The following is a 16,748-nucleotide window of genomic DNA, read 5'->3' on the forward strand; positions in this document are numbered from 1 at the left end:
TGAAGCAACCTTAAGTGTCATTTATGTAATGTTTTATATACTTTAGTTACCTTCTATGTATTTTTGATTTGGCTATTTTAAAGTCTCCCTGGGGATACTGGGTCCTAGTAGCCAGAGCGTCAAGATGTGTGGCTTTTGTGCTCATAGAATCTTAGGCTAGCACAAAGGTTGATGGGACATGGAGGGAAGTCTTCCTCCAAATGCTGTCTTGTGTAATGACTATTGGTGTTGATTATTGTCATTTCTTCATTTGTTTGGTTTTAATTTTTTTCTTTTTCTTCTTTTTTGTTTGTTTTATTTTTTTAAAGATTTTATTTATTTATTATGCATACAACATTCTGCTTCCATGTGTATCTGCACACCAGAAGAGGGCACCAGATTTCATAACGGATGGTTGTGAGCTACCATGTGGTTGCTGGGAATTGAACTCAGGACCTCTGGAAGAGCAGTCAGTGCTCTTAACCTCTGAGCCATCCCTCCAGCCCCATGTTTGTTTTATTTTTGAGATAGGATTTCTCTGTGTAGCTTCAGAGTCTGTCCTGGAACTCTCTCTCTGTAGACCAGGCTGGACTTGAACTCACAGTAATCCATCCATCTGCCTCTGCCCTCCAAGTGCTGGAATTAAGGGCGTGTGCCACCACCACCCAGTTCTGGTTTTAATTTTATTTTATGTGTTCAATACAGGCAATAGTCAGAAGTGGAATATAATGTCAGGTTCTCTGACTTTGAGCCACCATGTAGGTGCTGGGACTTGGACTTGGGTTCTCTGTAAGAGCAATATCTCCAGCCCATTTCCTCATTTATAACCCATGGTTTTCTTTATTTCCATTTATTCCTGACCATGTTTTTAAAGGAATTTATTATACTTATTTATTGTGTCTTATATTCGTGTGCCATGGTGTGCCTGGGGAGGTCAGGGAGCAACTTAAGGGAACCAGTTCTTTCCATCTACCATGTGGATCCCAGTGACCCAACACAGGTTGTTAGGTTTGGCAACGAGTTCTTTAACCTACTGAACTTTCTTGCTTGCCTTGCCATGGCTTTTGTGTGTTTTTTATTTTGTTTTTATCTGGGGGGGGGGGGGGAAGAGAAACACATGTTCTTGCCATCTTTTGGACTAAGGAAACTTTTATAAATCTTCTATTAGCTTTTATACTTTTTTTTTTTTGCCACACAGTGTTTGATCATATTACCCAGGCTGGCCTCTAACAGTCAGCCCTCTTTTGGACAGTAATTACAGGTGTGAGACATGTCCAGCTAAGAAAATGTCATCACATTTTTTGTACTGTGCCTATATATGCTATTGTTCATCTTAAGGTGAACTGGTTTTGTTGTTGGCTGTATTTTGTTAGTTTGTTTTGAGACAGAGTTTCTCTTTGTAGCCCTGGCTGTCCTAGAACTTGCTTTGTAGACCAGGGTGGCTTCAAACTCAGAAAACAGCCTGCCTCTGTCTACTGAGGGCTAGGATTAAAGGCGTACGCCAACATATTTCTGAAATATGTCATTTAAAATTTAAAAACAAAGGTCTTTCCTGCAGTTTGTGGCTGAATTTGTGTGTGGTATGTGTGGTGATGTGGTGTGGATAGATTGGTGGGGTGTGTGTGTAGAGTTGAGAAATGTGGTATGGATGTGTGTGGTGGGGGTGTGGTCATATCTGTTTTGCTTCTATTTTAGTGATGTAATTTTGTTTCCTATAATGTCTGTTAATTATCACAAACTTTGTATCTTGAAACAATAGAAATTTATGTCTTCATGTTCTCAGAATCCAGAAGTCTGAGATTAAGGCACTAGCATAGCTATTTTTCCTTTGGGAGCTCTAATGAGAGTCCACTTGAGCTTGTCCCCTTCTGACTGTCCCTCCATTTTTGCCTTTGCTCACATGCTCTCTTCCTTTTCTGTGTGTTTTAGTAAGAATGTTTACCATTGAGTTCAGGGCCTAGTCATATCTTTGGCCTTTTTCAATATAAGGTCATAGTCATAAGATTCCGTGGATCTGATGATCTTTGGGGAAAAAACCCCCCTCCTTTTTTTATCTCTAACATTGAATATGTTGGCAATTACTTTCTTCTTCCCTGTGTAGCCTCTCTATGCCAAGGAGGTAGAGCTGATGTTGAAGGAGACAAGCCTTGGTAACAACTGGAGGACCTTTTCAGGAAGAGCATTAGGATTATAAGGAAACAGAATTGCCAAGCCTTGCTGCTTGGGAGCCTGCAGACTAGATGTTAAGAGTAAGGGTCTGGTCTACTGTAATTCTGCAGCCAGCTGAGGCAAAATGCAGGGGAAGGTCTTACAAAGCTGCTGCCCTGGGCTTTGTGCTGCCTGGTAGGTGGGCTGTGTTCAGTTTAGGTTGGGTAGAGCGAGTCCCAGGTGGCTGAAGGGATGGGTATAGAAGCAGTATGGCTCCTCAGGAGATGGAGAGAGGATGTTGATGCTCACAGACCAGGTGTGTCACGAGACAGTCCATTAGACTAAGTGCCATTGGTGTGTTTTCTGTTTAATTTCAGAGTCTGCACACTGTTAGAAGGTTGGGATGGACTCTCTGGAGCAGAGGGTTTCCTGAAGGGTTATGAGGGAGGCATGATAGAATTTTGATTTTTGTGGCAGTTATCGAAGAGGACTGTGGAATATGATCTAGCAAGTGATATTTCTGACTTGTCAAAATAAATCATTAAGTTTTTCCCCCAACTGATTCTCTGGTACCTGAGCACTGTCCTGTAGGTGAATGGATCCTGCTTGACCTGGCTTGCTTTGGGCCTATAATGGCTCTCAGGGTTGGTCCACAGGACATTTTGTGAAAATCACTGCCCTTGATGTTCTCTGCCTCTAGTTTTCGCCTAGCCCTGAATGTCTTCATTCGGAGCTTCCCTGAGGGGTTATACACCTGCCTTTAGACCCAGCACTTGGGAGGTACAGGCAAGGATCACAGCTTCAAGGTCATTCTCAGTTAACATAGTGAGTTTGAGGACAGCCTGGACTCCATGAAACCATGTCTCACAAAACAAACAAACAAAAAAGCCAAACAACAACAAAGCCCTCCATCTTGAATGCCCTTGGTGACACCTTTGGACTACCTCAGCACAGTCTTGGTAGGAAAGAGAAGCACAGCTCCTCACAAGCAGTAGTGGTAGTTAGTAGTCAAGGCTTGGGTATGCTGGGTCCTTTGCTCAGAGGTTGTGAAGGCTTTTTGCTGTCCTATTCTCCTGCTGCCAGGTAATGCAGAAGGGAGTCACAAGGAATCCCAGACTCTGAGGAGGGCTAGGTGGGTGTGTGAGGCTCCCTCTCCTGGTGGACACCACAAGGGCAGGATTCTGTTAAACATCTTACTTAATGTATCTGTGTGATTGTGTTTGTGGCTGGGGGTTAGTCTGACTAAAGACTTGGTTGTATTTAAAGTCACTTTAGGTGCTAGAGACACGGCTCAGGTTAAAAGCGCTTGCTGCTGCTCTTGGGGAGAACCATGTTCTGTTCTTAGCACTCAAGTAGTAGCTTACAACTGTTTATAATGTCTGCTAGCACCAGGAGTTTGACACCAACTTCTCACCTCCAAGGGCACCTGTACTCACATGGTACACATACAGACAAGCAGGCACAGATGAATATGTGAAAAAAATATTGAAATTTTATTTATTATGTATACAGTGTTCCGCCTGCATATATCCCTGCACACCAGAAGAAGGCACCAGATCTCATTACAGATGGTTGTGAGCCACCATGTGGTTGCTGGGAATTGAACTCAGGACCTCTGGAAGAGCAGTCAATGCTCTTAACCTCTGAGCTATCTCTCCAGCCCGCATATGTGAAAATTTAAAAATTAAAAAGTACTCTTCGGCAGGGTATGTGGGTACATGCCTGTAAGTACCAACACTCCATAGGCAGTGACCGGAGGCTCCTGTCTCTAAGAAAGAAAACAGCTGATCTTGCTTCTGTATGAATTCTTATTGAGCTTTCCTATTCTGGGCATCTTTGAGGTTAATTGGAGCCCCTTTAGGTAGAAGACTGGAGTATATTGATATTGGCAACTTGGACTCTTAACTGGCCACCTTGAACTGAGGGAGCTGGGAATTAGAACTTCAGAAATGTGAAGACCTCCGAAATGAATTTGAGCAAGAACAAACATTCCTAGCTATTAAATACAATAGTGTAACTCTGTCTTTGCAGTCACTGAGAATGTGTGGCCTTAAAACACCTACTCCTGTATCAACAAAAAGTAGGCTCTAGGTCCAAACTCACTTTGAATTCTCGTTCTTTGTGCAATGAAGCCAGGTAGCGATAATGACTTAGTGCATGATGCTGAGTGTTCTTGCTGACGTACAAATGATGTGATTCTGTGGTAAAATTGCCAGGGATGTTGGGATTTTTAGACTCCATCTTGGATTCTTCTCCCTTCTTCCCTTCTTCCTTTCTTTCCTTATCCTAAAAATTATGACTTAGCTGTTCAGCTATTCTTTTTTAATCCAGACAGGGTCATGCTATGTGTAGCCCTCATTGATCTGGGACTCAGCTACTTACCTGCCTCCCAAGTGCTAGGATTAAAGATGTGTACCACCATACCTGGCTTTGCTTGTCTGTTCTTATATAGGTTGTTTTGGCCCTGGGATTGAACTTAGGGCCTTGCAAAATCTAAGTGTGTACTCTACACTAAGTTGCACACCTGCCCTTTGATTCAGCCATTCTGGACAGTGGACTGCTAACTCAAATTTTCACCTGATTTTTTTTTTTTTTTTTTTTTTGTCCTAGTTGTAGAATGTGAGCATTTAATTATGTGAGCATCTAATGTACTGGGTTACATTTGTGACTCATCAAAATTCTGAGAAAAAGTGATAACTAGAGACAGTTTTGTTTGAGCACAGTGTATGAAGTTCTAGAAGCAGTGATAAGGAGGCCTGGTCTTCGGGTGGCTGCACTTCTTCACTGATAATGCTGTTGTGCTGTATGTTTTCCTGCAGCTGGTTTTCCTGTGGGCTATGCAGCAGCTCCTGCCTATTCTCCTAACATGTACCCTGGAGCAAATCCTACCTTCCAAACAGGTATGTACTGCATGACAGATATCTTGGGATAGCTGGGGGAGGAGGTGTCGAATTAGGATTTGTGGTTGGCTGGCTTTCTACATTCATAAATGAACCTGTCGATGAGTTTAATCAAAACTTAGTTCTGAGTGCACATAAGCTATGCTTTACTGAGTTTCTCAGTGCCTCCCATCACAGTCTCTGGGCTTTATGGGTAATTCCTTTTGCCCATACCTGTTCTTAGGATAGGACTTAATGCTAGGAACTGAAGACCATTTTGTCATTGAGTTCTGTCCATTGAGTGTTGTGGGTATATTTTAAAAAGCAAACTTTGTTGTCTAAATATAGTGTTTGAGAACATTTTCAGATTTGAGAAATTGCTGGTTAAAATTGAAAATGTGTTTGTTTGACTCTGAATTTCATAAAGATAGTTTAGTAAGATTCTTTTCCTACAACCTCTGGTGTGAGCTGTCAGCTTCTCTTGGGCTTTACTTACTCAGGAGAGTGTGATTCCTTTGCGGGTTTTGGCTCGTGCTTTGACATAGAGCTGAGCTTAACCCATGGGAGATGTCTGGCAAGGCTGCTGGGAATAAACTAGCAGTGCCCTTCCTGTGAATTCCTTACTTGTGACTCATCAAGTTTGCCCTTTTACCCATCTCTTCTATGCCCAGCCTGACTGCCTTTCTTAGCTCAGACCCAGAGAAAAATTTGGACATGGTGTTTCTGCTTCAGTGGTTTTTGTCCTAGGTTCATGTTCCTGCTCACTTAAGTCATGTGAGTGTACATGGCAATGTGCCCAGAAGAAGTTTAATGGTTTCCTATCTCTGGGAGACAAGAGTCTCTGCTTGAACCTCCTAGCTCTTTCCCATAGTGGCTTCTCTCTCTCCACAAAGCTCCTCATCTTGTGAGTTTTGTCTGGTTCCTTTTCACACACTTGGTCTCCTGTGCCTGCCATTAGACTGCTGTGAAACCTCTTCAGCAGCTGTTCCACAATGTTACTCAGCAAGGGTGCCAACAGTTGTGCCACCCTGTTCCTTTTGGTAAGGCACTTTACATTCTGTAGCTTCCTTTCAAACAGTGCTCTTGTGTATATACTATAACAAACTGCGCATACTTGAGAGGGCGATTCATCATTTTTGCTGTGAAATGTACCTCTATCACAGTTGGTAGTGAACATACCTGTTTGGGCAAATTTTGTTCTGTCATTTCAACTTTACTGGGCACCAAAGACTCACAGATATGTTTTCTCTTATTATATTTTCTAAATTTTTTGTGTAAATGGAATCACTTAGAATGTACTTGGTCATTGTGGGACTGGCGTCTTTTACTGGGTCTAAGTACTTGGACTGTCCTGTTGAACAGCATCTCTTCTGTTGCTAGGTTGTGCCCATTGTTTGAGCTTATCTGTTGACTAGCTACAGGCATTTGTGCTATTTGAGTCTGGGTGTTTGCATATAAAATTCATTTTGCAAATTTTCTGGATGTTTTTAGCATAAGTCTGTAGATATGTATGCTTTTTGTTTGTTTGGTTGGTTTTTTTGTTTTTGTTTTTGTTTTGTTGTTGTTGTTGTTGAGTAAATGCAAAGGGATGAAGTAGCTGACTCTTAGGGCAAGTAAGAAACTACCAAAAAACGTCTCCCAGAGTGACTGCTATCTATGTTCCTCTCAGTTATGTATTTATTAGTTCTAGGCCTCTGTGTCATTTGTAGCTCTGGTCTTTTCTATACTGGCTGTACTATTGACTATCTAGTGATTTACAATTACAGTTTTGTTTTGAACTGCCATGACAGTAACATTGATCTTTTCATATGTTTATTTACCATTTGACTGACTTTGGTAAAGAGTTGTACTTCTGGGCCTGGTCTCCCAGATACTCTGGGGGCTGATGCAGGAGGATCATAAGTTCAAGGCCTGTCTGTGCTACAGAGTGAGTTCAAGGCTAGCCTGCACAACTTAGACTCGGTTTCATATAAAAAGTGAATGAGGGGCTGGAGATGGAGAGATGGTTCAATGGTTGAGAGCAGTTGTTAACATTGCAAATTTTAGGTCCTAATACCCATTTGAGGCAGCTCACAACTACCTATAACTGCAGCTCCAGGGGATCTGACACTAATCTGCACACACGGGTGCAGACATACAACACACAATTAAAAATAAATTAATCTTTAATTAGAAAAGTAGGACGAGAGCTTTGGGTGAACTCAGTGACGGAGCATTTGGCAGCTTGTGCAAGCACCTGGGTTCAGTCCCTGCTAGCACCACTCCAAAAGGAGAGAAATTATATGTATCTTTACAGTGTCAGCTACTAAGTTTGTTTTTTAAGGCAGTTAGCAATTTTATTTGTACAGGTTTTGTTCGAAGATTTCTTTTTTCTGTATGAGCGTTTGTTTACATGTATGTATATCCACCACATGCATGTCAAGTACCTGCAAAGGCCAGAAGAGACTGATGGATGGTTCCCCTGAGTACGTGTTGTAAACCAAACCTGGGTCCTGTACAAGAGTAGCAAGTGCTCTTAACTTCTTAGGCATCTTTCCAGCCCACTTTTGTTTTGTTTTTAAAAAGATTTTTAAGTGTGCGTGTTCTTGTGTGAGTTTCCAGAAGCCAGAGAGAACATCAGATCCCTGGATCAGGAGTTAATGGGCAGTTGTGAGCTACCTAATATGGGTGCTGGGAACTGAACCCAGGTTTTGTGCAAGAGCAGTATACGTTTTTAATCACTGAGCCATCTCTCCAGTGCATGTCTCTCCCCACTCTCCCCACACAGGGTGTCTTGAACTCCTGAGTAGCTGAAGGTGAAATACACTACTCACCTCCTTAGAGACGAGTTTGTTCTGTTGCTGGGTTTTTAGTTTTTGTTTTTTTTTTTTTTTTTAATCAGATTCATGATGACAGGTTTTTCTCCTAGTTTTTTTCTCCTGCATGTCTTTCACAGAGCAGAAGTTTTAAAAATTTGATGAGGTTATCATTCTGTTCTTTTTTGGATTACATTTCTGGTATCCTGAAGATCTGTCCCAAATAATGATTTCTTGCTTTTTTTTTCTCCCCCAGCAGTTTTAGCTGGTACATTTGGGGCTAATTGCATATAGCACTCTGTTAGATTGAAATGCATTTTTGTGCATTAGTGCTTCCTGCACTCATTTGTACTTACCTCTTTACTTAACACCAGTTTTCTTCCTAGAGTACAAACCCATGTGAAAAGGACTAAAGACTTTCAACTCATTTTCGTAATTTTCCAAAGAGTTCCAAAAGCAAGGGTTTGTGGGGGACAAATGATAGCTACTTTTCCTCAGCTCTTCTGCTAGAGAGAAGAGTCCTTTCTCGTCCTCTTTTCAAGACTGCTCTCAGATGGGTCCTTGAGTGCAGAAGCAGGAGCAGCAGCGACCCAGGCTGCTGCCTTGGAAGCCTCTGTTGAAGAGTGCCAGGCCCCTTGGCTGCCAGTCTCTTTAGTTGTGCTTTTGTTTGCAAGAGGCTTGGGATAAAGATGCTTGTGTGGAATTTATGAAGATAGGGGGACTTTGAAGGCCTTTCTGTCTCACCATGCTGTTGGCACCTGATGTAAATTGAGCTGTGTGCTCCTTCTTTATGGGTTTTTGAAATGCCCTCTCCTTTAGAGGACCCAGGCTACCTCATCACTGTACACACAATAAGAAGGGAAGTTTTTATGAGTTTTACTGCTTTCTTGATTGTTCTAGCATAGAGGCACAGGTCTGCAGGGCTTCCTGGGCACCTTTGCAATGCTATGGTTCTTTTTATTTTTTTCAAATAAAAAGACATGTGTATGTCTCTATGTGCTGTGTGCATGCTTGATGTCTGCAGAGGCCAGGGAAAGGCATCAGAGCCCTGGGAACTGGATGGAGCACAGGTGGTTGTGAGCTGCCATGTGGATGCTGGGGCTGAACCTGAGTCCTGTGCAAGAGCAGTGAGTGCTCATAACCCTGAGCCACCCCTTTTTCTTAGTCCACTTGGGTGTCACAGGAGTCTGAAAACTTTGGGATTTGTGGTGGCTTCTGGTGATGTATTCTGTTTCATGGTCTGGAAGTAGAGGAGATCCATTTATTTTGGACAATCATAGGCTGCAGACAGATAAATCTGGAGTGGGCCTTCCATGCTGATAATCTCCTTAGGAACTGAGCTAGTGAAGCTTAACTCCTGGTGGGGACACTGGGAACTACAGTTACATCCCTGGTGGAACTTAGGCCGAATCATGAGAGCATCATGATCAGACTTTGGGCAGGCAAGACACTTAGTACATTCAGGTCCTCTTGGTCCTGGTCCCACTGAATGGCTCAGGTGCATTAATGATCTGAAAGCCTCAGGAAAAAGTTACTGATAGTGCTTATTGTATAGCCCTCGATGGCCTGGGATTCACTATGTAAGACAGGACAGTATCAAACTCACAGGAATCCTCCTGCCTCTGCCTCTTCTGTATTGGGATCAAAGGTGTGAGCCACCATGCCCTGTCAAAGCATGTTTTTAAAAGGTGAACTTAATGCTGAGAGATAGATACACTAACACAGTTATTAGTCAGGCAGACAAAAGTACAAAGGTATCTTACAGCAAGGTATCACTGTGTTTGATACCATTGTTTGTTTATGAAGGTGCTTAGCAATAAATGAAAATATAATGCAATATAGGCTTTTTTGGTTTTTTTTTTTTTTTTTGGTTTTTTTTTTGGTTTTTCTCTGAGTAGCCCTGGAACTCACTCTGTGAACTAGGCTGGTTTTGAACTCACAGAAACCCACCTGCTTCTGCCTCTGCTGGGATTAAAGACGTATGCCACCAACACCTGGCTTTTTTCTTTTTAAATTCAGAATTATGTCTCTGAAGTGAGATTCCAGGTTCGTTTAAACAGTAAGTTCATTGTATGGCCAGCTACATAAAAGGAAATAGCATTAGAGTGTTAATAGACTGTGGGGTTATAGAGTCTTTGTCTCTCAAAAGTATATATGAACAGATTCTTGTGATATCTATACTCTTAGAAAGTTTTTTAAAAATTAAAGCAAGGGGCTGTTGGTGTGACTTAGTTGATAGAGTGCTTACATAGTGTGTACAGTCCCCAGACTACAGAAAGTCAGAATGGTGGCTCATTGGAGCTAGAGGTAGGAGGATGGGAAATTTGGGGTAGTCTTCTGCTATAGAGTGAATTCAAGGTCTTCCTGGGCTGTGTGACATTGCCTCAGGAAGGAGGGAGGGAAGGAGTTTGCTACCACCATGTTTAAATGCCTGTCTATCCTGACCCCATTGCACTCCTACTGCTTTGATTTTGTTGTAGCTCTTCCTGTGTTCCCAGGTTATTGACTTGACTGTCAGTGTTACTGTTTAGTTCTTATGGACTTGTTGCATTGGGTGACAAGGATTTAGTTGTTCTTTTACTTGCCTGCCCTGCCCTTACTGTGGTCCTGCCATGTATATTCGGTGGTTCTTCTTCTGTGTCTACTTTTCCTTCCTGGTGCCTCTCGGGCTTAATAGGACTTTTGAGATCTCTACTTGTCAGGACTCTTGGTGGTGTTTCTGGCCTATGGGCTGTCCTGGTACTCTCCTTCCTGGGGCTCCTTTGGAAAGCCTCACTCACACTGCAGCCTGAGTCCTAGTCTGGAGCACTCTTCTGCAGAAGCTTGGGGCTTTTGCCTTACTTTCCAATTCAGTGCTTGCTCTCTTTGTAGTTCCTACTTTGCTTTTGTGCAGTAGTTCCTTCAGTAACTTCCCAAGAGATTGTGAGGGAGTCATGTTTTAAACACCCTATATACCCCACCTCCCAATAGTTCTCTGTAGAGTGACTTATGGACTAACAGCCATTGCTCCTAGGATTGTGAAGGCATCACACTGAGAAATGGTCAATAGTTTTGTATATTTGGAATGAGGTTCTACTTAATGCTACATATTGAATCTGTTTATGAAGTTCTATTTACATCTTTTACCTCCTTTAAATCTGTAACAGCTTGCCTAACCTTAAAAAAAACCTTGTCTTTTTTTAAAAAATGATTTTTTGTTTGTTTTTGTTTGCAGTGCTGGAGATTGAACCCAGGGTCTTGCACATGTTAGGCAAGTGCTCTATCTGAGCTATGTTCTTGGCCCTTTGTGTTTTGTTTGTTTGTTTGTTTGCCTTTAAGATTTAAACACTCATGTGTATGAGTGTTTGCCTGCATGTATGTGTGTGCACCATGTGTGTGCCCAGTGCCAGAGAACGCCAGAGGAGAGTGTCAGATCCCCTGGAACTGGAGTTACAGATATTTGTGAGCTGCCATGTGAGTGCTGGGAACTGAACCCAAGTCCTGTAAGAGTAGCCAGTGCTCTTAACTTGAGCACTCTCTCCAGCCCATACTGTATGTGTTGAATTGGAGTTGAACTGTGTAGCCTAGGCTGAATTCTTTATCCTCTTGCCTCAGCTTCCTGAGTGCTGAGAGTCTAGGTGTGGTGTCACACCTCCTTAGAGAGTTTTCATTAGAAACAATTTCAGGAGCATACCCACGCCTGGGAGTGTAGTCCCTACTTCCCTAATCACTTTGCTTTGGTTGCTTCCAGCTCAGAGTTGGTACTTCATCTATACTGCCATCACTTTTCCTGTTATTTTGAAGCAACTCTCATATATCATGCTGATGGTTTTTAGAAATATCTCCAATAAAAGTATATGTAATACTATCATCATACCTAAAGTATTCATTATTAGTGCTCCAGTTTCCAGATATATCATCTGTATCATGAGTGCTTATTTTTGTTTCTTTTATTGTGCAATGCAGAAAATGGGCCCTGTTTTTTTAAAGCCATGTGAAAACTGACTAGCACTAAATGTTCTGAATGTCGTTCCAGATAACACCTACCATCTGTTCTTAAAGTGTAACACACTTGAGCATTTTGAGTGTTGATATTTCCTCTGTGTGATAGTAGTGATTCCTCAGAGGATTTCACTCTACTTTTTGTATTTTTGGTTTTAAGCAAGGATCGGATCCATAGTCTCCTGCCTCAGCTTTCAGAGTGCAAGGGTTGCAGACATGTAAGTCTGGCAAGATGGCTCACTTGAGTTTCATAGAAATAACGGGGCAGAAGTTAGGTTGGAGTAAGTGAGTGGCAATCAGAGTTTGTAAGGCCACCTGTGAGGTGATTATTCTGTCTGGTGTGATTGTGATAAGTGAAGAACTGCTTTGATAGGGAGGGGCTTAACTGCCCTGCCCAAATCCTCCATAGTTTCTTTCTTTTATGTCCTCCTGGCTCCCTGCTCAGTTGGTTTCCCTCTCCTGCCTACCTACACATGGCTGTGAGTGCTCTACTTCTGTGTTTCCTCCTAAAAGTCAAGTTCCTCTTGTAGAGGGTTAGATCCTTCCTGGTTATCTAGTAGGACCTGACTCGTTTCTGTGACAGATGCTGTACTGCTCCCATGGCTTGGTCTAGTGGCAGGTGCTTACTGTTTTCATGATGACAGCTTTCACTTGGGAGAACAGCCCTAGATCTTGCCCTTGCAGTGTCATTGAAACCAGAACTGGAGAGATCTTAAATTGCTTTTCCCTAACTTACAAATTTGTTGTGGTATAATTGGCATATAATAAAGCTGAACATATTTAAAACTGTGTATACCGTCATGAAGCAAAAGCACTCCCCTGTGAATAGGTCCCACAGCCCACTAGGAGAGCACACCCCTCGTGACTTAAAGACATCTCACTGCTAGACCCCAGCTCTTCTTAAAGGTGCCTTCCACACTGCACGCCAGCCTTTGCCACATGGGCCTCTAAGTACTTATGATCCAAGCCCATGAAAGTCTCTTTATTGCTCTTGTCTCTACACTTGCTTTATAAATCCTAATGAAAAACTGTATATTTGGCTCTCTTGGCAAAGCACCAGTATTGAAAAGTTGGTATATTTAAAATTGGTAGATATTGTAGACTTCATTAATTTCTCTGCTAATAATATAATTAAAACTTTAAAATTTCAAATTAAAATTGTTCGTTCTTTTAAAATTTCACAATTTATGATACATTCACATTTAATGTGTATTTGGATGAATTTTCACAGTTGAATTTTAGCACTGTGGAGCCATCCCCCCCCCCCCCAAAAAAAAAATCTGGGGCACTTTCATTGTGCTAGAAGGACTTCCTTTTTCCTCTCCCCTTCTGATTTCTTCCAGATATTTAAAAGTTTGAAATTTGAAAATATAGATGCCATGCCCATTACTTGCAAGATGGACTGGGCGGTTCTTAGATATGTAAATGATCATTTGTTATTTGCTGTTCTGTGTCTGGCTTTGAAAATCCAATGAGGTTTGAGATTCATTTGTAAGGGTTTTTTGTTTTTTATGTTTGCTAAGTAGTGTTTATATGACTAGATCACAAAGTCTCCTGTTGATAGATTTATGTGTAAGGCTGGAGAACATGTTTCCAAGTTCTATTGTGAACCCTAGTGGGTGTTGCTTGCATCTCTGAGACAAGGGTCTGTAGCTTGAGAGTTTGCAGTTCTGACACTCCCATGGACAATTGAGTGCTCTGTGCCACAAGTTTGCACCAACAAGAGCGTGAAGACCACCATGGCCTCTTCAGAAAGCATTTGTGCAGAGGTCGAATTGATGAGACCTGGAAGCTGTCCTCAGAGTACATGTGATGTTTTCGGTGTATGGTTGGTTGTACACAGCCACCGAAGTCGCACTTGCATTCTTTTGAAAGGACTTTAATTGCAGGACAAAAAAGTGTATGTGCCATTAATGCCAAGTTAAGATGAGGGAGGCCATAGCAGTTTCTATTCCAGCAAGACAGGAGATTCTCATTTTCCTGCCCTGGCCACTGCCTTGAAGTTTTCAGTCACTGGATTCTTTCTAGGGTTTCTTGTCAGCTCTTTGTAGCATGTATTTGTCTGGCTTTCACTAAATACAGTTATCTTGGAGCTTGTCCTGTGTATCGGCCATTGGTTCCCATTGGATGCACCAGAGAATTGTGGAACAGTTTCAGTGGTCTGAACTCTCCTGGCCCCAGGGAAGACCCTTCTTTGCTATTCCTCAGTAGCTGGTTAGTCTGTCCTTCTGGAGCCCTTCCTCAGCTTCTGAATACATTTGTAGCCTGCAGCTCCCAGCTCGGATGTGGTACTTCGGTGGGTGGAATCAGGCTGCTATTCACCTTCCTGCCACCTGAGCATACCACTTCTGGAAGTAGCCTCACATGGCTGTAGGATACCATCTCCTCTTTCCCTCTTGGTTATGTAGCTTTATGTGTTGCATTTCTTTTCTTTTTAAAAAATTATTTGATGATGTGTGTGTGTCTGTGTGTGGGTTTTTGTATGTAAGTCCAGTACCCTTGGAGGGCAGAAGAAGGGGTTGGATCCTGTGGAGCTGGAGTTAAAGGTGGTGGTTGTAAGTGGCCTAATGTGGGTGCTGGGAACTGAACTTGGGACCTCTAGAATAGCAGTATGTGCTCTTAGCTGTTGCACATTTCCTCAACTTCTTCTTCGAATGTCTTCTGTTTCATAATTTGCTTCATTGTAATTTTCATTTTATCTTTGGTGAGGATGATGCAAGTCAGCCTACCCCCCTTGACTCACATCAAGGCTTTAGTGTTCGGTTGGTTTGTTTAGTTTTGCTGTAATGAGCAACACAGAGATAAGCTTGCTTGCAGAGAAATGGTGTTGTCTGTGTGTGTGTGTGTGTGTGTGTGTGTGTGTGCTTATATCCCTAAGATAGACTTCTGGACCTTAATTGCAGAATGAAAAGGTGTATGTACCATTAATGCCAAGTTGAGCCATAGCAGTTTCTATTCGAGCAAGATAGGACAGGCTCTTCTGTGTATATATGCCCTGCAGAACTCTCCATTACACATATATACATGCACATAAGGCTAAGATATCCAGGTCTCACTAGAGGAGCGAGACAGGGCTGCAGTAGCAATAGATCCTCACTGTGTTCATGATTGCTGGTGGCCCTGGCTCCTCCCTGCACAGTCATCCTTGTCTGGCATTGGCCAGGTGAACTCAGGCTTTTCACTTTTTTGTTCCAGGCTACACTCCTGGTACACCTTACAAAGTGTCCTGTTCCCCAACCAGTGGAGCTGTGCCACCATACTCCTCCTCCCCCAACCCCTACCAGACGGCCGTGTACCCAGTGAGAAGTGCCTACCCCCAGCAGAGCCCGTATGCCCAGGTATGCTTGGGCATGCCCTACACCTTGGGGAGGGTTGGTTCCATCATGTCCCTACAGCCCTGGAACCCTCTGGCAGTTGTCTCTGTTTTCCCCACAGCAAGGCACGTATTATACACAGCCTCTGTATGCAGCACCCCCTCATGTCATTCACCATACCACGGTGGTGCAGCCCAATGGCATGCCAGCAACTGTCTACCCTGCTCCCATCCCTCCTCCTAGAGGCAGCGGGGTCACCATGGGCATGGTTGCCGGGACCACAATGGCCATGTCAGCAGGTGAGTCCTAGTTGTTGGTGTGTGTATTCTGTGGCAGCCTGAGAGCTGCCTGGAGTTGAGAGGGTCCATGAAGTTCTGACACATTAGATTCTCATGGCTTCAGTTGTATGGAAGGACTCTCTCCCCTCCCCTTCTCCTTTTAGGAACCGGCCATGAGTCACGTTGCCTCTACTATGGAGCATCACTGAAGAGCACACTTTGTTAGTGAGCTAGGGGGCCATTTGGCAGTAGGAACGAGGAGTGTCAGGTCACCCTCATTTGGCACCATCTCCCATGAGTAGCTAAACTGAGAGCAGTGGGGTGTAGGTACTTTGTATTTCAGATGGGCCAGCTTTCTCTGTTGGTCAGGTTGCAATAATGAGTGTTTAAGAAAGCTAGCTTTGTGTTGATAAGAGGCAATGGCTGCTTGTAGAAACCCTGTGTCATTTATGTATTGAATCAGGAAAGCGGGTTGGGGCATAACTCCGTGGAAGATTGGGATTTGATGGAAGGTCTAAGTATGACTTCACTTCTTGACCTTTAAGTATATGTAGCTGCCTGTAAGCCTTTCAATACAAGCTCACATATTCTCCATGACTGGGATTTAAAAAGAAGAAGAAAAGAAATCAAGCCATTCTTTAAAAAAGTTTTCTGGACTCCAACATAAGGAAATCATGTCAGACATAACACCATGGGATTCTCTTTATTTCTACTTAGACTCTCCATTTGTTTTTTCTGAGTTTGTTGTTAAAGTTAAGACTAGCATAGACTTGCTGTCTACCTTAGGGTAGCTCCCAAAGGAGCGGGGGTGGGGGGGAGCAGCAAGGATTTCCCCGCCTTGAGTTGTGGAGGTGTGGTTTAACACTAGGGCCACGCAGGCCATTGCTGCCTGTATATATTTATGGACCGCAGACCTCCCTCAGGCGTGTGTTCATGTTCTCTCTCTCTTTCTCCCTCCCTCCTCCCCATGTGCATCTGTTTTTGTCTCTCTCTCCCCCCAGTATACAACTCTGTGTTAAGTATCCTCATGTTCCTGGGAAACAGGTCTCCAGAACGTTCACCCTACAAATCTAAAGCTCCTGTACCATTAAGCAAATGCTCTTTTTCCTTCCCCAAGCTGTGGCATCCACTATTGTGTGTTCTGACATCTCAGTTTGACAGTCTTCAGAACCTCACTGGCTTTTTCACGTAGCCCAGTGTTCTCAAAGTTCACTTCTGTCACTCAGGGGTCAGAATTTCCTTCCTTTTTAAGGGGATTAATGCTCACTTTCTCATTTTATAGCCACGTGATCTGCAAAAAAAAAAAAAAACCGAGTGCATGTTCTGCAGGGGAGTTAATCATACTCTGACCCTAAACTGCTGGGCTTACAAGGC

At 43.0% G+C, this 16,748-nt stretch overlaps 1 protein-coding gene across 5 annotated transcripts in view; it reads left to right on the forward strand.

The window, feature by feature from the left end:
* Fam168b (family with sequence similarity 168 member B) overlaps nt 1-16,748 on the forward strand; it is a 30,952-nt gene that overhangs the window by 8,934 nt on the left and 5,270 nt on the right. For 2 of the 5 annotated variants that reach the window (XM_027386893.2, XM_027386894.2), the window contains exons 3-6: nt 4,947-5,027; nt 11,016-11,051; nt 14,978-15,120; nt 15,197-15,395. In XM_027386893.2, the coding sequence (XP_027242694.1) occupies nt 4,947-5,027; nt 11,016-11,051; nt 14,978-15,120; nt 15,197-15,395 (459 nt within the window). The remainder of the gene's footprint in view (nt 1-4,946; nt 5,028-11,015; nt 11,052-14,977; nt 15,121-15,196; nt 15,396-16,748) is intronic. The other 3 variants (XM_035453324.1, XM_035453325.1, XM_035453326.1) reach the window with 3 other exon arrangements.

Source organism: Cricetulus griseus (assembly GCF_003668045.3).
Source record: "Cricetulus griseus strain 17A/GY chromosome 1 unlocalized genomic scaffold, alternate assembly CriGri-PICRH-1.0 chr1_1, whole genome shotgun sequence".
Classification (NCBI taxonomy): Eukaryota; Metazoa; Chordata; class Mammalia; order Rodentia; family Cricetidae; genus Cricetulus; species Cricetulus griseus.